This window comes from Hyalella azteca, unplaced genomic scaffold (assembly GCF_000764305.2).
Source record: "Hyalella azteca isolate HAZT.00-mixed unplaced genomic scaffold, Hazt_2.0.2 contig16054, whole genome shotgun sequence".
Lineage (NCBI taxonomy): Eukaryota > Metazoa > Arthropoda > Malacostraca > Amphipoda > Hyalellidae > Hyalella > Hyalella azteca.
This window is the reverse complement of record NW_025945881.1, coordinates 52814-78042: the sequence shown is the minus strand read 5'-3', so window position 1 is coordinate 78042 and position 25229 is coordinate 52814. Positions and strand designations below refer to the sequence as shown.

At 38.0% G+C, this 25229-nt stretch overlaps 1 protein-coding gene across 1 annotated transcript in view; it reads right to left on the bottom strand.

The window, feature by feature from the left end:
- Nucleotides 1-3098: 3098 nt before the first annotated feature.
- The window catches only part of LOC108668052, a 32155-nt gene continuing 10024 nt past the window's right edge, over nt 3099-25229 (bottom strand). Inside the window, exons 2-4 of the mRNA XM_018155180.2 lie at nt 8922-9374; nt 8359-8568; nt 3099-8060 (exon numbers count right to left, since the gene is read on the bottom strand). Of these exons, the coding sequence (XP_018010669.1) occupies nt 5015-8060; nt 8359-8568; nt 8922-9256 (3591 nt within the window). The 5' untranslated portion in view covers nt 9257-9374 and the 3' untranslated portion in view covers nt 3099-5014. The remainder of the gene's footprint in view (nt 8061-8358; nt 8569-8921; nt 9375-25229) is intronic.

The following is a 25229-nucleotide window of genomic DNA, read 5'->3' as shown; positions in this document are numbered from 1 at the left end:
TTTGGCTCCTTCATTAGAATAGAATTTGGTAATTAGTTATAGCACTGCATTCAAAATTCGATAAAACTGAGTTTCAAATATTTGATTCAAATAATACTAAGTGCGAGCGCATATGTATGAAATCACTTGACTATTTTTGATATTACATATCCGCTCGTTCGCTTCTCATTTCGTTGGTAAATCTGACCGTACGGTAAATTTGAATACTAGCGATAAAGCACAGAAGGATTGAAATGCATGTAATGAAGTTCGTTCCCCTTTTATTTGCTAACACAGTCCATGACTTAAAGTTCTACAGGCGTCAACACCTAACACCGCTCCCACCGAACATTTATAAGAACTTCCTTCAATGTAGTATGTGCACTAAACCATTTCATTATAATTAGGCATTAATGCCTATTTTTATGTATTGGAGAGAGATAACAGTAATAGAACGTCAATATTAGCTAGTAAGGTAAGAAATTGAAAGAACGAAAAACGTAAATGAAACATTTCGCCTCGTCTTCAACTTGCCAAGAAATCTGCTATAAGCAGTTACTATATAGATCAGCAGAGGTACTACATATAGAAGCAGATAATTATGATGAAATTGTCTCACAACATCAACAACTAAGATGGTAACACTTAAGCGGTATGAACACGAGGTGAGGTAAATCATCATCCCATAAGCTTCACACCGATGCTATGAGGTAACATCTCTAGCCTCAACTAGCACTGTGTGCTGGCGACCGTACGAAGCTGAACAGAAAACGTGTGAACTGGTTATTTATTAAATTATCGATTCCACTCTTATGATCACAAGCATACAAATTAGATTTATCCACAAATCATAATTGAATGGGATATTTATATGAATGATATATAATTCTATTTTTTAACTCTTGAAAAACGGAACTCTCAAGATATTGAAATTATGCCTTAAAAAATCATCTAGAGATGCTGGTGCTAGCAGATCACGTATAGCGAAGGAGAAAGGAAGCCAGGTTGCTTCCTAAACTCAATATTGCGCAGTGCAACCAGAGAAAAAGCAATTAATGCCAACAATTCTAAAAATTATGTAACTCATCTACCCCCATCATCACTGTACCCCCAAAAATGTATTTACGTGGGACATTAATCCTCAGGAACATACATTTGATAGTTTGCTTCACACGCAAACGTACGTACCAATGCGCTAGCATTTTACAAACCAGCAGTGCTAGTTTTTCAACGATACCTAGGTTGCTAAATATTCTCGCTGTCAGCTACTACCTCATAGTAAGATAAGATACTGGATTTTTTAATTAAACTAAGGACGTTTAAAAAAATAAATGCTAGATTTACTACAGAAAATGAAGCATTCGAACAATTTGAAGAAGTATTTCAAGGAGTACATCAGGAAATTAGGACAGGTATACAGTATACCTCGGTAAAAAAGTGACCACGGCGACAACGACAATTCGTACAAGGATTGTTGCAAAGTTTCTTTCTAACCACCAATGTTTGGATCGCATTTAAATTTACGACACCACTCGAAATGCGTCTCAAACTATTAATTCTAACGCCCCATTAAATAATACCCCACTAAAATTTTAAAGATAGTCCGGATATCATTTTATCCCAAACTTTTATTTTTTGTAGGTGAACTCGTCGACGAGGCAGGAAACCAGTTGGCTTGTAAATTTTTATCAAACAAGCTCATTCAGAAACGCTCCATTTAAACTTAAAAAATAGAAACAAGCATTGGAGTTACAGCTCTTGATCAATGAAAAGTTGGTCTATTCCTTCTTTATTAACTATGAAACTATCACCGAGCGAAAATGAGACGTCAGCTGCCTCATGAGCAAGCAGAAAGGGGCACTTGGGATCTACCTAACGTAATTCTATCACAAAATGCTCGTTGACGATCCTGCTCGCTCGATACCTCAGTACAAAATATTCTATTTTCATAACCTACTAAACTTGCCGACCACCAGGCCTTAGCGTGATGTAGGTACCCGTTTCATTTTACTTGAACATCCCATGTTACGACAGATAGCAAGACCTAGGAATATTTCTTGTTCCATAACTCCATCTTACAACGCATTAGCACTGACAACGGAAAGAGGAGTACAACACCGACCAATAAAATGGAAGGCAGCCCAGGTCGGCTAATAGGCAATGAAAATATGATATAACTTACTTTCCCTTCACAGAAATTTTCCATCATAAATAAAAGAAAAATGTATGCTTGAAATTTTAGGAAGGGGAATTTTGGATATAGCAAACTCTTGACTAAAGTAATAAAAGAAAACTTGGCTTTGGGGTTTCGAAATGATGGAACTAGATTGTAAAATCAAAATATTCAACAACTCGACTTGATAATACGATGAAATTATCAACGTCGGCTTCGCTAATCATTATGTTCGTAGTAATTAGATAATTCTTAGGATCTAGCAAGGATTACCGAATCCCATATAGGCATGCACAGGTCACACATTCGTGTCATCTAGAAAGGTCTGCAATTATGAATACTATCGTGGAACAATTAGAGAAGAAATGAAGAGTTTGGCATATTGAAGAGGAAAGAGCCCAGCGTCCTACTCTTCGTGCATGTTTTATGGCTGAGGAACCTTACATCAAGTTGAGCATATATAACAAGCACTACCAACACTCAAACTGATTCTACATTTCCATAGCTCATGAAAATGAGCGTTTTAATTTTTCCGGTATTAAAATATACACACATCTAATTTTTTACGATTTTAAATTTAATTCTTAACTTCAGGTAGTGCAAGCAGCAAGTGGCGAGTGCATGATGAAGTCGATGAGTTGGTAATCGTCAGATGAAATTCGTTGCTCTCGAAACAATTAACATACGACGATAAGGGGGAGCCATGCCTACGTAAATAACAAATCTGTTAGCTGAAGACACCACACGTAACGATAAACATCACGCTTTTAAAAGCAATACAATGAAGCTTCGCAATACAATAGAGCTCATAATTCGTGAGGCAAATATAAAGGTAATGGAGACCTGGGGCCATACTTTCGAAACTAGCTAAGTGAACGTAAGTACTTTCCGCTCTATTTTCTTGTCTATGATTGGTGGATTTTGCTTGAATGGCCGTCAATGATTGGCTGATGAACTTACGATCTCTAAACTTTTTTTGAAAGTATGGCCCCAGGTGCAAGAACGTGCATTTACACCCCACGCAACGCTCCAAGATGATGCAAATATTTTCAATTATCAAGGATCACAAATTCAAAAAAAAAAAAATGAGCCTAGGCTTTTTGTTGAAATGAGCAGACAATTTTGGCATTCATTATATATAAGTAAAATAAAAAAAGTGATTTAATATATCGACCATTATTACAGAAATATTGTATCGTGAATGGAAATGTCGAGTTCAGTTGTATAGCGACTGTGACAAGAATGAAAGAATATCTCGAGTTTGCAATGAAATTCCTATCTTGCCGAAAAAGCTTCAAGAAAAGTTAAAGTTCCGTGTAATTTCAGTGACGTCGCATTTGAAGACACCCGTTACTAATGCACCAATAAGAAACTATCATCAAAAACCTCATCACAAAAAGCTGCAGCTCGTCTTTTTCTGCAAGCAGATATTCTCACCAAGTCTTCATGGGAGAAGTGAATACATATTCTTTGGTTGCATAGCCACTTCGAAAGATGGCACTAGGCTTTCCCTCACACGGCTACCGGTTGTTTCTCGATTGAAGGGCATACGAGATTGTTGAACATTGCACTCTTAAAAACGTCAATATTGAAAGTGATTTTCAATTTCAAATGTACAACGAATCAAAATTCACGAGAACCTCTCTCGTATAAATTCAAATCAATTTAATGTGAAATTAACCTTCAAGATCGAACCCTTATTACCAATGCCGAGATATCTAAATGATTATCTGATAGAATACACAATAACAACACAACAGAAATAAACAAACTCAAATGTAAAAATTCTCGCCTATTTTTAATAGGGAATAGAGCCTAATCAACAAGAAATTAATGATAGTTATTATACAATACTCTTAACAGACAATGTAGAAGCAGTTCCCTAATTAAACAACGAAGAACATCGGTTCCTCAGATTTATTTCTACCGCTCGACACAAACATTACCTCGCGCCTCATGAACTTCACCCAGAAAAATAACACGTTGAGCAATTGGTAGCATAACATCGAGTAACGTAGATAAGCAAGGTCGATGAGTTTCAAAGTAAATGGTCGCGAGGCAGCTCTTTTCAAATGTCAACTTTGATTGAAAGAATCAAAGATGTATCATCAACCAGGTGAATGATATCATTATGATAATTGACTGGGATTTACATGTATTATTACTATGATAGAAAAATAACACAGGTCTATTATTATTCCAAAACCGTATTACGTGATGAACCTGTACACACAAATAAGGAGTGACAACAACAGTAAGAAACTAAAGCAAAATTTAGCAGCCATGCATAAATCGATTCTAAAATTAAACAAATAAAAGTAAGCTTACAAGAGGCGAGAGCCTTGAGGTATCACAATTACTAATTACAGTTCCACTTTACACATAAAAATAAACGTTTACTCCCAAGATATTTCTCAAAACAGAAATATCTAATTCTTAACAGGTACTTTGATAAATTTTACGATGCGCAATTTCTAAATAGTATCGCTGCATGCCAAAATAACGTTTCTGGTCTTTCAACCTTACACTAAATTAGTCTTAAGAAACAACGAAACATCGATTCAGCCCCACTTTACCTGAAAATAATTCTACTAAATAACCTTAATTTAATTACGTTTGACATTCGCTTTCAGTTCGGACGCTACTCCGTGAATAACTACTACCGGATGAACCTTATGATTCATTGTTACAAATTTCACAAAATGTTTAAATTGCCGTACTTTAAAAAAATAACAATTCAAGGTATAAAATTGATTATCCGTTCGTCCTTTCAACCATTCGCTTACAGTGTTTCCTGACCATTGATTTACGAAATTAAAATCATGTATTTTACATTCTTACTGATGAAATTACGAACGCACTTCACTTCCGTTCAGATTCAAGCTCGGCCTGTAGCATTTCCAAAAAAGATTTAGGCAAAATATCTTCACTATTCCATTTTTTACCAGCATTTCGAGGTGTTCCCATGATGGCACTAATACGTTCGAAAAATTTCTGGAGAACGGAAGTTTCGACATCAGAGAGACTGGAGAGGTTAAGAGGCAAATTGTAAAGGCTCTTTTCGAAAAAGTCTGAGGAGTTTTCAGATGAGCTGTTCGATGATGACGACCGCACGGACGACACCGAAGGGCAGGGCGAAGGCGTTGCTGGAGAGCACGGTAAATAGGGTGTTGGACACGGCGCATCAGATGATACATACGATGCGTCAATCCTCGTTTGTTGACTTTTGTTGGGAGAGAAATCAGGTAAACGTTCATGAGGGTCACTGGGGTGTGAAGTAGAGTGGCCCACGTGTATCAAAGACGACCCTGGCTGGACGCCAACGGGGAAACGAGTTACGTAGCCTCGCACATGTGTCATGTGATTAGCAGGGTTTCCTGGTCCGCTGCCATTCTCTGAGGAAGAACTGGGTGAGTTCAGGCTCATACTCATAATTTGTTTCTGCACAGATGAGTAACAATGGCCTTGTTGAGGTAAGTAATCTTTCCCATCTGAGTAAGAAAAGGAATTCGGGGAGTGCGTTTGGGTGGAGCATTGTGAATAACTTTCATCATAATTAGAGAATGAACCGACATTGGACGAAGCAACAGGCAGAGATGCAGAAACGGGTGCGGTCCTTACATCGCAGACCGAGTTTACTGGATGGTGGATATTAACTGGAAATCGTCTTGTGGCATCAGTGGGATGTACTTGGTTATTTGGCGGGTGGCAGTTTGTAAAAGACCCACTGGGAAAATTTGCTGACTTGTCGTTTGTAACTCGCCCCTGGGTGGAGGCGAAATGATTACTGAAAGGTAGCTGAGGACTAGGGCAACCGTCAACGTTTCGACATCGGTTGTCGTCGTCAGATCGAGATGAAGGAACTAGAGCAAGACTAGAATCGTAAACACTAGGGCCTTGAGGAGGACCGTTTACTGTAACATCCGCACTCGTCGTCGCGAGCGGATAATTTAAAGGAGACATGGATCGTCTGGTCCGTGGACAACGGTCAGTACCGAGATCTGAACCGTGCAGGGATGGATTTGCTAACATGGCAGAGAAGCCCTTGTCTGACGTGCGGGATTGTACTTGCAGTTTTTGGTGCTGCTCTTGCGGATGAACCACGGAGCTGTTTCGATTCCTAGAATAAGAGGAATCGTACATACTGTCATGAGAATTCTGAGAGTTCTCGCTCATATTAGAATTTCCTTCGAACGCGATGTGCCGTTGAGAAGTTAAGAAATTACCATCGTTCATATAGTCTATCTCAGGATTAATAACATCCAAACCCTTGGTAAGTAACTTAAGAGCATCGAAGTCTACAGTGTCTTCAGTTTCTAATTCCATTTTCTCTTCTTTGATATATACTTCCGATATTGATTTCTGGTTGAAACTATCGAAACTAGAATTGAAAGGGTTTTCCGTTTTGATTTCAACTTGGGTGTTTGACTTCTTAGAAGAGTTCGAAGTTTTACTGTGCACAAAGGGAAAGCCATTCGAACGATTTTTTCTAAGGAATTCAATGCCACAATTAGTTTTCTTCGCTTCAATGTCAAGATCTTCAGACATATGGTAGATAATCTTCATAATAGCCGGTGGAGGAATGCTCGAGATTAGCTCCTGTATTCTTTGCTGTCGCTGAGCGAGGCGATCTTGGCTGCTGGGAGAACTTCTGTTCTTAACTGTAGTCGGCTGAAGTTCGCTTCCATTATCGCAGTCCATAGGACTGTCACTCAAGACAGAATCGTAAGCAGGTGAAGGAGCCAAGAACAAATTATCATTAAAACTCGAGTATGCAGGCGGATCATTCATAACACTAAGATTGCAACTAGCACCTCGGCCTCCCACACCATCAAACTCTCTGTTGCCCGCTCCTTCCGAGCCACCAGCTCCTCCTGATGGGTGGTTGAAGTCTCCTGTGCTTCCGCTCGCGCCGCTGCCTTCGCCCATCCCTGGTCTCTCAAGGCCTCCACCACCGCTACCTCGACGAGCGCTGCTGTTGCCACCACTGCTCGAGTCCGAGCTCGCTAACTCAATGTGAGCTGTAGTTGAATGTTTTATTTCTAACGCCAGAGACCGTTCTGCCAACTCCCTGACGTCTGCCAGCGATACGAGTGCGTTTGCAAACATCCGACCGGCTTTAGCACCGAATTTGTACTTCAGATAATCGCTCAAAATATTAATATAATGTTCCTGCAGAGTTTGTACTTTTGTTTCGTCCTTCAATCCTGCCATCTCGGGAGAATACAAGGACACAAGCATCAATATTTTAGCCATGGTTTGGTCAGGACAAATAGTCTGAAATTTTTTGAAAAATGTTTTGACACGGTATAAAAGATCGCCAGGCACCAGCTTCTCAATGTTATCGAATGAAACTTTAGGAATTGATGGACCAGCCGCTCCACCTTTTCGTTTCCCAATCCAGGACTCGTAAGTCACTGAGCCCATTATGATGCCCGCTGAGGTCATGGCAGTCTGTAACAAGACCGCCTGGTCTTCTTGACACAGCGACGAGAAGTCTTCAAAGAGTGAAAAGAAATGCCCAATTTTCTTGCAGAATTGCATCCAAGTTTCAAGTACTCCCTTGGAACCTTTAGCAGTCATAATATCCGTTGAGTATGGATTGGCTTTGTAAGACTGCTTGTAGAATTCTTCAATGTGTTCTATTTCAGACTTCATTTCATCAGATAGAACAAATTCTTCGACCAAATTCATCGTTGGACCAGGGCCCTGGATCGAGGCAGATGCTACAGCAGGAGCTACCACGATAAGAGGTTGTGTTGTTGACTGCAGTTGTTGAGGTTGTTGCTGTTGTTGCTGAAGAGCGGCAGCAATTCGTCGTTCCTGTCGTTGTTCCATCATCTTACGGCGTTCAGCCTCACTCATAACCCAACTTTTCTCCATTCCGATGGCCAAACATTTGTGAAACCTTGAAAATGGATGAGAGTAAAGAATGATAAGCAGAAGTTCTATACTTGATTAAAACTAGAAGTTCTATACTTGATTAAAACTAGAAGTACCTATGGTATGAAGTAAGTTATGAATGCTCCATGGAGTCAAAAATTTCTCATTAAAGTATGTGTTAATAGACAATGACAAGTCTAACTGACTATGTTCATCAAAAATCAGGACAATCATCCTCCATATTTAAGACGAATGAAGAAAATTGTCATTTTTTGACCATACTAAACTAAGTGTAATTCGATGCTAGTCGAGCTGAAGCCCACCTGCAATACTGGCAAGCTTTCCTGGAAGTTTTGGCGATGACACATTTCTTCTCGTAAGGACAATTGAAGCCGCGATAAGCGTTGTTCTGAACGGACCGTCTGAAGAAGGCCTTGCACGAGTCACAGGAGCGGCCACCAAAGTGGTTACTCTTGGCCACGTCACCACAGACTCCGCACTGCTTCAGCTCACCTCGACGGCCTTCGCCGGGGCTGCGCGATACAAATAATTATTACCCTTAAATTTTCTATGTGACGTGGATTATGGAAAAATAAGATAAGTCTGTGGATGGATTAGAAGAGAAAAAACAGAAGCCATAAATATATTTGAAGGTCTATGAGAATCCAAAAATGTTACGAATACTGTAAATCGACATAAAGTTAGGAAAACTACACCGCAGAAAAACTAACAATCTCATCCCTTCATATAATAACTTATTATTAGTTTGTTCACTTCATTGCATTGCTCATGTAAATTTCTCACATATACCTAATGCTGTATATTATTTTCTCGTTTCCAGTAGGAAAAAGCAGAAAAAGTTCAGGATTTTTGGATCGTGACGCACCTTATGGGCGACGTTGGGTTATCAAAATAAGAAGGCGAGAGCGCAGAGTTGCTGCCTTGCGGAGAGAGCGAGGCAGATTCTCGCCCCAAATATTCAACGCGATCAGATTCCATACCGGTGGGTAAATTCTTACGAGCGTTCACCACAGTCCAGTCTCGTGATGCAGACGAAGATGAACCAAAGCTGGTGGCTGACGATTGATGACAACCACGAAGGGATGAAACGAATGCGGGGGTTGGGGGAGGGCGGGACACCGCCGCCCCCTCCCCCAAAAAGGACGCACAAAATTTATTGCGTGCGCCGGAACCACAGGTGCCGATCATCACCGCCACCATACCTGACGGTGGAGCTCTTGTCTATAGCCGCTGCGTCGCCCCTACGCCCCACAGCGATACAGGGCACACATCATCGGCCGTCTGGCAGACAGGGCAGATGCTGGTCCAAAGCGAAGATCTGCAATAAATATAAAAAATTAAACTCAGTACTCACTGCAGTGAGTGACAGAGAGTGCATTTTCTCGTCGACGAAAACATGAAGTCACGGACGGACAGACGGACGGACAGAGGTACATGGCAAGCACAATAGTGCATTTTTTCATAAATGAGAAAAAAAGTAAGCAATATTACAATTTAAAACGGTAATGAAGCTAGTGTGCACACTGAAAGGGTAAATTATCACGCAGGGAACAAAATTAATGCAGGCTGCGAGAGAGAGTACGTTCATCAATTCCCTGATTCAGGTTAAACAAGTATTTGTTATCTTTATACATAGAGCTCAAAGCGACGCAAACGCATAAGATATCACCGATAGCAACTGAAGACGATGATAAGGATAACATCGAACATTGACAGCAAATGAGAAGTTGGTACGGACGACGAATAGCCTTCGTCTCGACCAATGACGGACACTCTGAAGCGTTCCCACAACTACTGTCAATAAATACCTGTATCGATTTATTAGGCACGGTGGCTTCTGATAAACAATACTGCAGAGAACACTTGCGGTGTACGTCGTTATAACTAATCTTTCTCTGGTTTTTCACGGATAGATCATTTGGACGGATGATCAAGTAAAAATTGTACACGCGCAATGATTCATCTAAATACCGACGCTTAGTTTGAAACCTTTATTGCCATATGAATTACATACAAACGATCACACTGAATGCCGCTAATGTTTTGTAATATAAATTCGGCCGATTAACAGTTGTCCCAAATCGTTGTAAAACCTCATGCAGAACTACATCCATTTTGAGTTATAAACTGCTTTGGTTTATCAAGAACGAGGTGCCAGGAGAGTAAACATGTCAGTCCAGTTCAGAACTGAGCAGACGCGCAGTAAACCGCCAGCTGAGGCCCAGCTCTTCATTAGGGGCTTTAGAGCAGCTTCTTGCAGTGGCCTGAATTGACTTTCTTCGTTGACAGTGAACGGCTAGTAAACATAGGTAATGCATCATTATCAGAATTATTAAACAACATAAATTAACGATTCCACACTATGTGAAAGTGCATTTCTTTTAGTACAGTATTGCCATGTGGATATGCATTCACGAATTCCATGGAGATTGTTCATTACGAATTAGTATTTTTTAACTAATGAACATGTTTTTCCCATTACACGCCATCACCGTCAGGATAGGCAGGATGAACGCATATTGAACAATCACAAGGGCGGCACCATTGTTTTAATAAAAAAAACTTCGGATCTCATAGATTGTTCTTTAGACAGTCTAACCGGAAACACAGGCATGACATCCATTTGTCTTTAAACTCTAAAATAAGCTTTAAATTCTTTCCAATATGCTTTAACTTCTCTCGTGAGTAGGAGAAATATAATTAAAAAAAATAAACTATTTACTTGGCTTGACAAGCATATAGTGCTGGAGGTGAAAAAAAAACATGCACAGCTGTCATACCATACCATCGACCAACGTACAAGTATAGAGCTCACAAGTGCCATGCAGTACACGAGTACTGAACTGCATCGCGGCTCTCATGCGCATGGAAACGGCATGAAATATTCACTGCGCGGAAAAGGCATGAACTATGCACATCCGTAAGCATATTACTCCATTCAAGTTAAGTGACTGAACTTAAAATGAATAACAATTGAATTCTTTCAGCTTAAAAAACTTGTAACATCGAAAGTAATGCGAGGTATCGAAACGAATTACACTGACAATTATTTATCTCTATAAAAACGGTCCTTGATGTCATTACGGGAAATCGACAACTATACAAGTTAATGTTCAAGGTAAATTGAATATTTTCGGAGTTTGGAGGAGATAAATATGAAAGCAGCATAAAGCATTTGAACTTAATGCGGTGTTACGCAGAATGAGACGTCGCCATACATTTTAGGATTTCGCTACCTAAAAAGGCGGTGAAATAATGATACCTACCAGATGTTAGGATATGTTTGTATTCTTCAAAATAACAAGAGTAGTTGTATCCTACGACTAGTTGTGTCCTACCAAAAGAAACGCAGCATCTATTTACGACTTTAGAAAAATAAAATGTGATCGATTGTTGGCAAACTTGATCAAAATCCATTTCTCATTTTCTATTGGAAATCTTGTTTGCACAACATTCAATTATTCCATAACCAAATGTAATTTTGACCTTTAACTTGCTTTAATGAAATACAGCGGAGCTTGGAAAACTTTAGCCTCGTACATAAATCAACTTTCACACTTCCTTGACGCGTGCATGCCTTAAAAGGTATGCGATCAAAATAGTCAATCAAATTTTGGCCTTCAGGATAAAAGCCATATACTGTATTTATCGCTTGTTTTCATTGCGTTCCGAGGCAGACGACATTTTTTCAAAATTCTCATAAGGTCAATAATCAAGTCTTAGAAAACAAGAAAAATTAACTTGAACTGGATTTTAATGCCCAACTAAAAAAAAGACTAATAAAAAATAGACATTTAAACTAAATTTCAGCATCTAAAATTATTACCGATCAATTTGTGATACTACTCAATATATCTTGGCAAATATCACAGATAATACAATGAATTACAGCAAAATTGAATAAATCTGAAAACATTTTGGTATAATAACAGGTTTTCAGTAAATTAACGGATCAAGTGCGATAACACTTATTCTAACACGAAGCAGTCCGATAGCTAACATAATTTAATAGCGCAGACGAAAAAAGTAGCTCCACTTTGATCGAGCTAAGCGAGTCAACTGAGCCATATAAGGGCACGCGGGTTTGTTTTTTTTTTCTTCGATGAAATTAGGCACTATCAGCCATATAAAAACTTTTAGTCTACATATAACCGTAGTAACATCATGCGAAGTCAAGCACTTAACATTTTGCTTCTGAGAATTGCAGCAATCAATAAAACCATAACACGCAATCATGCATACCTACAGAATAACCACCGGCAGTTATTCCAACATAGCAGCCATTTACGTTTAATATTCACAAAACAATCGCTAGCAATTATTCCTATAGAATAAACACTCGCAGTTATTCAAACATAGCAGCCATTTGCGATCATTTTTCACAAAGCAATCGCTAGCAGTGATCCATACAGAAAAAGCACTGACAGTTGTACTAACAAAACTACCACTCGCGTTGTCATTACAGAAAAACCCGACATTATAGTTGTACAGTGCACCATCCGCCAGAGCAATGGAACCATAGGCAAAGGATCGAGGGTGAGCTAGCAGCCTCAAGGTTGCAGAGCTATGGAAATGAGAGACAACGAGCCTGCATATAAGGAAGTGTGGTGAGATAAAGCAGCGAGGCGCTCAGCGAAAAGAACACGCATAGTCAGGAAGTTGTGAAACCACCCATGCTTTTATGTATCTCGTATTACGCTTTAGAAATTAGATTATCAACAAACATATCATATAGTAACTCGAAGGCTGAGAATCGACCATCGCAACGATGTTCATAGTTCAGAATAGCAAATGAAAACCGCAAAATAATGCAGTTGATTTTCAAAATCTAAAAATCGACAATCGTTACGATGTTCATAGTTCAGAATTGCAAATGATAACCGTAGAATAATGCGATTCAATATCCAAGAACCAGTAATCGAAGTGATTAGTGCTTCAAATAAGCTAAATCAGAGCACGCACATGAAAAAATCTGATTGTATCCTAGCGTGAGACGGCGGGAATGAGTGTTGAATATCACAGTTTCTGCATGATCATCAGCCATTATTTCTTAGACGACTTTAGCCTTGGCCTGAAGCTACTGCAATTCAGGCCTTCGCAAACAGCTTCACTGCAGCTCACATGTAGGAGAATCTGCCTAAAAAGCGGAAACACGTATTAAAAGCGGAACTAAATATTCAAAATAATCACCCTAGACAACTTGATTGCGTTGTTCACAAGGATAGACCGATGATGTAAGACATTGTATTAAGTATAGAAGTTATAAAATGTACGACATGATCCTAGTTCCATAGCACTTCAAGTGAGTAAATAATCCTTCAATACCATACATAGGTCCTTCATGTAAAGTGTAAACGATACAACGGGTAAGACTGTATAATAATGCAAATCCTGCAATTTCAAATGTAACTTAGAGAACTTCCAGAAATGCTGATACCGAAGAAACGATAGTTAGGGAAATAAATTACGCCATTAGACTTAAAATTTTATTACAGTTAAAAATAATCAGCAAGTCCGAAGTCGGCAATTTTATAATGTACGAGAAGTCTAACTTCTTCCAAAAATACATAGCAGCAAAAAGTAACCAAAACACACTGTATTGATTTGAACTTTGATAGTTGCATATAACAGACGCACATATATACCATTATATACAGCTCGGGAAAAATTATCCACAAAATTTAAATTTGTCTTCGTTTGATTAGAAAAAATGTGCACAGTACAAAGTTCAGATATTAAGTCATCAGCTTGATCGTAATCTCATACCATGAAAAAGTGCATTGAGATAAGCTTTGTAATACACAACTCTAACAATGGCGCGTATATATAGAGTGTGATGGCAAGCAAGAACAATACATCAATGACGCTATCACGGCAACAAAGACCAATGCTATGGGGAAAATATTAGCATATGAGAGACAGCCTGTCTTCGATACTTGGATTTTTCGTCCCAATAATCTAGCAGATCGTGCAGAAATCTTCCTAGGAGCACCTGATCGTCTTTGGTTTTCAACGCTGTCACGGGTCTTGAAGCGTCCAATGAACGAAGCAACTGTACTAAAAGGAACATTCAAGTGGCTAGCAATCTTTCTATAACTTTCTACTTCCATCCAACGCGATAGAATTAGTTGTTTTTGGGAACTTGTTAGTTCTATACCTTTAGCCATTTTTGAGACCTTCTTCGGGCATTTTTGAGACCTGTACTACGGGCAGTTGCAGAATGATCTGGTAGTTGCAAAATACGTTAACTATGGTTACTGATTACATTACTAGAACGTGCTACATGTTTCTAGTACATTCTGGAATGTTCTGGTGTGAAATATTAGTCAAAAGTTGTTTTGTACGAATACTTTTTTGACCCGAAGAAGTTAACATGTTGCATTAATTTTTGTTGCATTGAGATTTAATTTCTATTGATGCTATTTTTGAATACAATGCGCCTCTATACATAATATAAATCACTTCTCCTGTTCAGTTTGTGTACTTGCATACATTAAAATACGATTTTTCAAGTGTACGAATATTTATTTTCCCCCACTGTATACAGCTCGGGAAAAATTATCCCAAGCCAAAAAATTTTAATTTGTCTTCGTTCGATTAAAAAAATGTGCACAGTGCAAAGTTCAGACATTAAGTCATCAGCTTAATCGTAATCTCATACCATGAAAAAGTGCATTGAGATAAGCTTAGTCAATACACAACTCTAACAATGACGCGTATATACAAAGTGTGATAGCAAGCAAGAACAATACATCAATGACGCTATCACGGCAACAAAGACCAATGCTATGGGGAAAATATTAGCATATGAGAGGCAGCCTGTCTTCGATCTTGCTAACCATTGAAAATATATAACATTCTCTCTATTGTTACGAACCCACGCAAGTTTGCAGATCAAGTAGACACACGTCATCATATATGATCTCAATAAAAAGACTTGAAACGGTTTACCTCAAGATCGTAGAAGAGTGCATAAGCAGAACGTGTAATGATCTAATAATTGGCAAGCAGGATAATTTGAGTAAGTGTAAAAACATGAAAATACCCGAACCATGTAATACTGCAGTTGAGGTCTATTTGCTGACAATTTTAATGATATTTCTGCTCATATCATCATGGCAAACACTTTGGAATATTCACGAATAAATGTGTTGATAAGAGAAAGATTAAGAGATGCATAAGAAGCTTGTGATACATTCACCTTTACCATCATAAAATGATTGTCCAGCGGTCGGCCAGTTGTGAGGCGGGGACTGGTTAGCAATAGTGTCGGAATTGAGTTTAAAGTTTTCATATTAGTCAAAATCTAACCAATAATATTTGAAAAATTGATTACGACTTGAATGCAGTGTACAAAATTAAAAAAATCAACGAAAAACAAGTTTTTGTCCTAGTAGCAGCTTCTATATAAAGTCTTTCAGAATTATTCTCAATTCTCATAATTATTCTAAATTCTGAGATCTAAACAGACCGGACAAAGTGACGAAAGGCAAGCAGTCGCGTGAATTGATCAAAGTGTATAATCATCGCCGGTCAATTATTAAATAATATATCAAAAGTCGTCCTACAGTCCGGTTTAATTGACGCTTAACTGGAAGCTGTTATGCACATGACAATTAAGATCCTTTGCATTGAAGCGGTAACTAAGCAAGTATAGAGAGGCTGAGCGTTGCTATGACGACAGCAAATTTCTCGCTCATCGTATGAGTCTAACAAAATGCTCTCTGTTTGAGAAATCAAAGAAGTGGAGGACCAAAGAAACACGCTTCAATAAAACTGTACATCATGGAGCAACGATTTATAATGATAATGATTTCTAATAGACACATTTTGTCTATAAGAAAATTGTAATGTCAGTTGGAAAAAAATATGTAGCACGCGCTGAAATTAGCAAAGCAGCTATAATTAGTAATTTCAAGACAGAAAATTTCCGATTTACACTCAATGAAACGAGCTGCCTCAAGTAAAATCCCGCATATAGACAAGGCGAGGAAAAATCCCTACCAATTTTATACTCTTCGTAGCGAGGTAGTGATGGAGGAATTATATAATGTGTGCAATTGTAGCTGCAATTAAGTAAACTAAAGTCGAGCACTCGACCGTGGATGTGTCAGCCATAAGTACCACAGCCGCGTACGCAAATCTGATTTTAATTCAGATTTTTAAATTTTAGGTTGTAACATCGACGAATGAATTCACTATCCACTAGGAAAAAAGTTCAGGTTATTTTCAATAATTACTTGGAGAAATCCACGACTATTATTAAAATTGATAAAAATTAAAAAATACTTTTCAAGATTCTTAAGGCTGATGGTAATAATCAAACAAAATCGGATCTGTAAAAGCAATTCTCTGAAGGAAATTAAAAAATTTAGTCGGGTAATTACTTTTTTTTAAATCAGCAACAGGGATGAACAATAGATGATTAATACACAGAACAAATGAGAACAGATATATCGCATGGATATAATGGATGGATATAACGCATGGATATATCGCACAACTTTTTTCAACCACAAAGAGCTAGCAACAACCAATGCGCAATACACCGAGCCTCACTAAACTCAAACACATGAACCTGAAGCTGCTGAACCACATTGCATGTAATTCGATAAGGTCATGTTGGCAATTATAGTGAGGTTTACTTCTATACTTGCACTGTCCACTTGATCATGTATGAGTCCACTTGATCGTTAACGTAACGTGTACGTAAAAATAACACACGTATACAGTTATAAAAATTACCGTTAACGGTATAACCGGCGTTTCAGTGGCCGGTCGGCACGTGAAAAGAAACACCGTGTCGCCGTNTGCCCTCCTGCCCTCCTAACTGTCTCTTATACACATCTAGATGTGTATAAGAGACAGAATTAATACAGTGGGAAATACGCATTAATTTACAAATATGGTTTCGGACACGTTACGTCTTCCTCCTCTTGAATAAAACGAATCCGGTAAATTTTTTTCACTTTCTTTATATTTCGCGAGGCAATTCTGGCGGCACCTAGCAAAACTATAAACCGAAATCGCAATAAAATAAGAAAAAAAAGCATAATGAAGAAGAGAAATGATAATACGCCTACATGACGCGACACATCGCTCATGCAGCATGACACGATAACGCTATCTTGTTACTACCAGTCGCCAGATAACATCACGAGTTTCAACACCAATTTTCCTGTTGATTTTAGATAAAATTACCAGCATCAACATGGTGACACTTCAACGCCCCTCAAGGGAAATCAATCGCACATGTTTTCACGGGAAACACGAAGCCAATATACGACCAAACTTTGAACTGAGATACAAACAAGGAATATCATAAGTTCTGATGTTATTAATGATATTCCTATATGGATAACATGCCAAAATAAGTTCTGATGTTATTAATGATATTCCTATATAGGCAACATGCCAAAATTATCTCTCGCTCAGAATGTAAGACGGTCAATTGCTATGATATTCGATCCTGTCGAGGTGAAGCAAATAGATCAAGGCTAACACTAGATCAAAGATGCCTTTGTAACGTCTCAAGATGTCTTGACACTTTACATTTGAGTTGTCGTTTACACGCAAAATACAATAAGCATAGCAATAATATGTCAACCGCTCTGACAATAAATATTTGCAATTATCTACAACAATATATAAAATCACCAAAGACTAAAAATCACTGTTCTTATTTTAAATAATGCTCATCGTCACTGATTAGACATAAAAGTTTTCTCGCGCATTCAAAAGAGACAACAAACATTAATCGGAAGTTGTGACACGTGACTATAGCTGACGCACTCATGAGGAGACGGAGCATGAGTAAACATGGGATGAAATAACTACAGATCCAAAGGCGAAATTCAGACTGCAAACTATTGAAGGGCTTAGACCACAACGTGGAAATTAAGCACGACGTAAGCTTTGCGCTCAAAGTGCATGAATTCGAGACACAGAAAAAAATTTGACCAAAGGTGTTGTTGAATTTGGGACATTGGGTGTTCTCTAGTCCTCTCTTATCCGAATAATATAAATTGATCTTTAATGATAGCTATGAATTTCGTTCGATTAATGTTCCCCTCCAGTGAGGCAGAATCATCAGAGAACTCTTTGCGCTTATTGCATCCCGCAAGCAGCAGCTGAATAACGTGCAATATTTAATTCAGGGCATATTTATGTTCTATTGCTATTTATGCTCTATTGAGTATCACGCATACTGCAGCCGTTGTCAGACGTCCTCACAAACATTGGCAGCTGCAAGATAGAGCGAAATTAGAATAGCAGGCGGAACATATCGCAAGCACCGTGTTAAATAAATCTTTGATGAATACTACGAAGTGACAAACACAGATACAAAGCAGCAATGATACATTATGCTTAACATAGTAAAGAATGTAAAAGGCTTACAATCATAATAATTTTTTTAAATACAACAATCTATTCCTACGATAAGACACAGATGACACGGAAACACGTGCTCAACAATCGAGCATAAAATCTGATCAATACAAATTTGAATACAGGAGTTAAAATTGAGAACTATTTCCTAGAACATCCAGCGTTGTTAACTACGTGTAAAAAAACTACATTCAGTTAAAAAAGCAAGTAGAGCTGACGCATGAGAATCAGTACAAAACGTGCAGGATAAAAGCGTTTTGCGAAATCTCAAGAAACTATAACATCTAAGAATATTCAGTCATTCTGACAGTGAAACCCAACAATTGAATGTTTTGCGCAGCGCTCAAGCTTTTGTTGGAATAGTCAGCCCATGTTATTACGCGGCGCTAACACAATCTTCGTAAATCTCAAGCTTTACTTAAACGTTATTTCTGTTATTTACATTTTCAGTTATTAACGTAACTAGTTGATGTTTGTTCCCTTATTTTTTGTAAAAAATGAACACAATCTCACTGATAAGTGAACGAAATATATACAAATTTATGATAACTTTCAGGAAATTAAATATGAGGTCATCTGAAGAGCTAATGCCTAATTACTTTGGCAGTCTTTCCATGTTTATTATTTGTTTATATTTTACCTTGATAAACTAAGGAAATCCTTTCTAATCATATTATTTGAACGATGATTTTTACTACAAAAAAGATTAATTCCATAGAAAAGTTTACCATCTAATTAGATCTGTAACTAAGATTTGAATACGTAGTTAAAATCTTTACGCATAATTAATTTTGGTAACGATCACATACGTCACATTGCATGGATGAGGTTACAAAAACCCTAAGAAGATGAAGGATCCGCTCCTGGATATTCCCATCCTTTGACTAGAGAAATGCGGACACGCAAATGAAGTTTTCCACAGACACAAATAGCCCACGTAAGACACAGGCCATGCATATATTGGCTCTGCAAAGCAGAAAGAAAACTGAAAAAATCTATTTGATTGAAAGTTCTTTAGGTTGCCGACTGAAATTATTACAGCAAGCAATTCATAGCCACAATAAATAGCGCACTTGGTCAAAGGATAGCCGAGAAAGCTTGAACTATATTATAATAAATCCTGAATACTAAACAAAACTACCCACAGATAACATTAAGTTTGTTCATGGAGGTCGAGCAGCTTCGATAAAATGATTTTATTCGGTTCTCAAGTAAAGAAAATAAGTTGAACATCACAGTTAATGTGAGAGTGCACATGAGACGCTACAATCGGCCGTACGTCTAGCAATATCTTGAGCTAAGCATTTAATTTATTCAGTCTGGGGAAATATATTCAATTTATCGAGATTGGCCGAAAACGAAATAGTTACCAACTTGTTCGCAGCACAAAACTAAAGCAAAGATTTCCGTGGATAACATATTGTTTCGGCTGACAAAATAGTACGTAACATATGTATGGAAATTCATTAGGCTAAACGATGGTTATGAATAGATCCATTGAGACTGAGGATAAAAAAAACGCATAATACAAGACCGCTATTTATGGGTTTCCTGGGGTCGGAATAGCTGTATGAGCAGGTTCGTATTTTACACGAAAAAATAGAGATCCGTGCGAGTGATTGCAGTGATTTTTTTTAAACAAATAGCGGCATGTTTACGCCAAAATTAATAACTCTAACGGTTGTATTACACAAGGACTTAGGAAAAGATAGTGCAGAGTTTGGCCCTAATGTTAAAAATTTATTAATATTAAGATATATAACTAAAATTATGTACACCGTATTAGCTTTATTTATATTATGAATACCATATTATTTTGTAAGCAATCGCTCCAATGCTTATTTGGCATGCTGTGAATATATTAAATGCCTTCCCAGATATACGCGCTTCTACAGTTAGAAGTGCCGTGCAATCTCAAAAACATGCTTGTTTTCAAAGCGAGCTCAACGTTAAAGTCATTACACGTGTTTTTTTCGGAAAAATGCAACAAACTGTCAGTATATTTACCATTTAGCAAGTGCAGCCTACAGTTCCACACCAGAACTTTCTCGTAGTTTTCAAGTTATTGAGGTACTAAGTGGAAAGTGCGACAAACTTGCATTAATAAACGATGCCATACCCCGGTTGAAATGACGCATATTATTTAAGCCATTTTCGAGTCATTCATGTCTCGAATTCGAGCCACCCTCTGGAGCAGGCAGATCGCAAAGCAGCAGCTAGGCAAGGAGGTCACCGTCCGCCTTATTGGACGTCTTCATGGCACCCAACTAAACCCAAGCAATTCTTGAAGTCTTATTGAATGCACGAGCAAATGAACCTCCATGAACAAGAACTAAAGCAACTGCGCAGCTATTGCTCTTTACTTTGTTCTCATTTTTCTGGTGACGCCGAGACGTGAGCAGCTAACGTCGCTGTTATTAGAAGCCTGGTGGCTTGATATAGTTTCATTTCACAACTTTTTGTACGATAAAATACCCTGACGAATACATGATTTACAACTAGTATACATTTGCATTGATTCGACAGCGATGAAGTCAATAAAAGAACAAATTTGATTTTAGAGCTCTTCGTAGAATAAAATACCCTGAAAATACATGATTGACCACTTGTATCGATTTGCATTGATCCTACATCAAAGAAGTCAATACACGAACAAAATTTCCGGAATCTGAGCGAAGGAAATATAATGCACGTGGAGACTTAATTATTGGTTACATACAAAAGCAAAGAAGTTATTTGGTAGACACTTTATCATTACAGGAACCAGCGACGCCAGGGTAAATAGAGTTCACTCAAGAAAATTGCACATCGTATAACCACACGCAGCATGTGCAACCGACTCAAATTACTGCCTTGCAACACATACTAGATTGATTACTCCCAGGCATAGTGCTTCCAGCCCAAACTTATAGATTCAATGAGTTGCAATGCGCTGTATTTTGGCGGACAATGAAACCTAATTTCACATTGTTTTTTCCGGCTTTACCAATAAAAAAATGTAATGAGAATATTCACAAATATGAATGAATACAGCAAAAATATTAGCTAACTTTAGGATAAAATCAAATTGATGTGAAGTTTCATTCTCGAAGGCCAACCACAACTCTCAAAATTGCTGGCGGCAAAGAAGAAGTGAAATTTTAAGTAGAGACACGTGCCAGCGCTGCAAGTGTTTAGAACAGAGCAACGGTTTCAACACCTGAATTCTGTTTGAACAGTCAAATGCACAATGCACATCTGTGTTTAAAGCTACTATAGGAAAATTAAGCTGTTATTTATAGCTGAATTCGTCGTTACATAATCGGATACTCTCCATTCTGATGTTGGGACATGAATGAAATTTTGAAGCCTGAACATGAAATCTGTACGAAGCCTTGTTGAAACGTTGAGGCCGCAACTTAAATGAGAAAAGAAAATTATTTAATGAAATTCATGACTTTGATATAGCAACAGGCAAGAAGGCTTTCGAATGTATCTTGCAGCAATATTGCTACACACATGCAATGTTACTATTACCATCAACAACAAATCATTTGGCATTCATTAACGTAAAGAAAAAGGTTTCCTCGTTTAAATTTCATCAAATTTTAACGGTCCTGCATTTAGAGGCTGAATCATTCACGACACATTTACGTTAACGCAGCAACACGGTCAAGTTTGTGCTCAATTGAAAAGGTCAAGCAGAGCGAAAAGAATAGCGAGGTCGCGAATTTCCTACACATTGTATGACGCTAAAATGTCTGTCGATTGCCAGCAGCTGAGGCGGAGCATAAAGACGACGATTCCCACCACAAACTAGGAAGTTAGGGTCGGCTTCTAGCAAGGTTAGAAATACTATGGCAGTATCATCATTCGTTTGCTTAAATTGCAAATTTATCAAGAATTTAAAAACACAGAACAGGCGTTCATTAAAAATTGAAACCTAAAGAAATTTTTTACTTTTATTGAGTATAATAATATCATTGTTGTTTAAATGATTGTGAATGTGAATTTTTCAATGAAAAATATTGTGAATTTTCATTGACATTAAATTACGTGTTAGACATGATGTTGGATGGCGACTATAATTAAGATGTTTTTTCGAAAAATAAAATACACAAAGGTCGGTTTTGACGGAGAAAAAATGAGCAAGAGGAAAAATTGTAATTTGAAAAGTAATAACAACACAATAACAAATCAATCATCATGACAATTCCGTTTCCGAACAAGAAAAACATTCAAGATAAGTTGTAATATCAGGAGGTAGGTACATTGTATCAGGGATATATCTACAGTGCCCGTCTCGTTTCGTTCCGGCTCATGCACACTTCACAAAAATATTATGGCATAAATACAGAAGCGATACTTGACATAAAATCGAAGTGTCTCGTCTCTCTCATCAATTAAGTGAAACGCAGAAATATGTGTGACAAAAAACACATCGGCACGCGGACGCCGGACAGTCGATGATGAATGGCTGATATGGAGAGGGAAAAAATACCATAGCATAAACAAATAACCGGAGAAAAATAAGCACATTTTTTTTGTAACTCCACCATCGCTTGAGTCTCATCTACACTGATTCCATAATTCTAATTCATAAATAATTCTCATCTCATAAATCCTATAAATCCTAACAATCCTATAAATCCAAACTCACGTACACGTAGTCGTAGAACTGACACGTGTTTCAGCCGTACAATTTATACCAGCCAACGTTTAAAAAAATACGTAATAACAATTCTACAACTCTAGCCATGCAACCACAGAGCGATAACCAGATGTGATAGGAGGATCTTGTTTAGAGCATAATCTACCGCAAGGACGGCTCCAGGTAGATGGTAGATGAAGCATGCAGTCAAGCAAGCTGTTTTGCCGGCGCTGGAGACACGTGCCAACTGTCTCGGGTAGAGCGAGGTAGAGGGTAGAGGGTAGAGGCAAGGGGAGGGAGAGGCTGGGCCGAGTGGGAGAGATAAGGGGTTCTAAGTTCAACGTATGCGAATAGCAACGAAAAAAATCAAAATGAAACGACGTCAATGAATTACTATCAATACTTCTTCAAAAGAAGGCAGAGCATGATTAGATAAAAAGCTCAGGCATATATATAAAAATATATATGAGGAGGGCAAAGGTTAATGTAAGTAGATTTGCACTGCGTTCTTGAGGGTGGCTCTTGGCCGTTGTTATCGACCAGTTGCGGGGGCGGCGTGTATAGCACCACCATATGAATACTATAAACGTTGCGTGGCGTTCCATGAATAGTAAATAGTAATCCATACAGATGCTGAATTGGAAATATTTTCAAGGTATGGAATATGGATTAAAGGAATTAAAAATTAACAATGGATATTTTCACTGCAATTAATCATTCAGTCTTGTTCAAAAATAATTGTGAAGTTTATTGCTAGCACAAATAAACATTCTTTCAATAAATTTCTCGACGGTAAATACGGTTACGCACCACGTTCATTTTCGCAGATGTGTTACATTTAAATAGAAACATAATGAACTAATTAAACCCTTTATCTTGTAAAGAATAGAAAATTTGAATTTTTTATAAGCGCCTTAAGAACAGGATTGACTGATGCTTTCTACATAATCCAGGCTCTTATTTTCGCAGATGCTCGATAGTAATGGAAGCGATATATTTTCACTGAATTGTAAAGAAATTGCATTATGCATCTAACTTATAGCGTACGGGATATTGCTCGTGACGTCTAACATTTTCATTTTAAAGAAGATGGATGCACATCTCACAAAGAATTCCTAGCATGAGGAAGAGAAACCTAAGGTGTTGAAAGCCCGACTACATCCGACTTTCACTAGGCACGCGTCGCCAGCATAAGCAACATATAACAAACCTACTCATAATCTACCGCAAGGACGGCTCCAGGTAGATGGTAGATGAAGCATGCAGTCAAGCAAGCTGTTTTGCCGGCGCTGGAGACACGTGCCAACTGTCTCGGGTAGAGCGAGGTAGAGGGTAGAGGGTAGAGGCAAGGGGAGGGAGAGGCTGGGCCGAGTGGGAGAGATAAGGGGTTCTAAGTTCAACGTATGCGAATAGCAACGAAAAAAATCAAAATGAAACGACGTCAATGAATTACTATCAATACTTCTTCAAAAGAAGGCAGAGCATGATTAGATAAAAAGCTCAGGCATATATATAAAAATATATATGAGGAGGGCAAAGGTTAATGTAAGTAGATTTGCACTGCGTTCTTGAGGGTGGCTCTTGGCCGTTGTTATCGACCAGTTGCGGGGGCGGCGTGTATAGCACCACCATATGAATACTATAAACGTTGCGTGGCGTTCCATGAATAGTAAATAGTAATCCATACAGATGCTGAATTGGAAATATTTTCAAGGTATGGAATATGGATTAAAGGAATTAAAAATTAACAATGGATATTTTCACTGCAATTAATCATTCAGTCTTGTTCAAAAATAATTGTGAAGTTTATTGCTAGCACAAATAAACATTCTTTCAATAAATTTCTCGACGGTAAATACGGTTACGCACCACGTTCATTTTCGCAGATGTGTTACATTAAATAGAAACATAATGAACTAATTAAACCCTTTATCTTGTAAAGAATAGAAAATTTGAATTTTTTATAAGCGCCTTAAGAACAGGATTGACTGATGCTTTCTACATAATCCAGGCTCTTATTTTCGCAGATGCTCGATAGTAATGGAAGCGATATATTTTCACTGAATTGTAAAGAAATTGCATTATGCATCTAACTTATAGCGTACGGGATATTGCTCGTGACGTCTAACATTTTCATTTTAAAGAAGATGGATG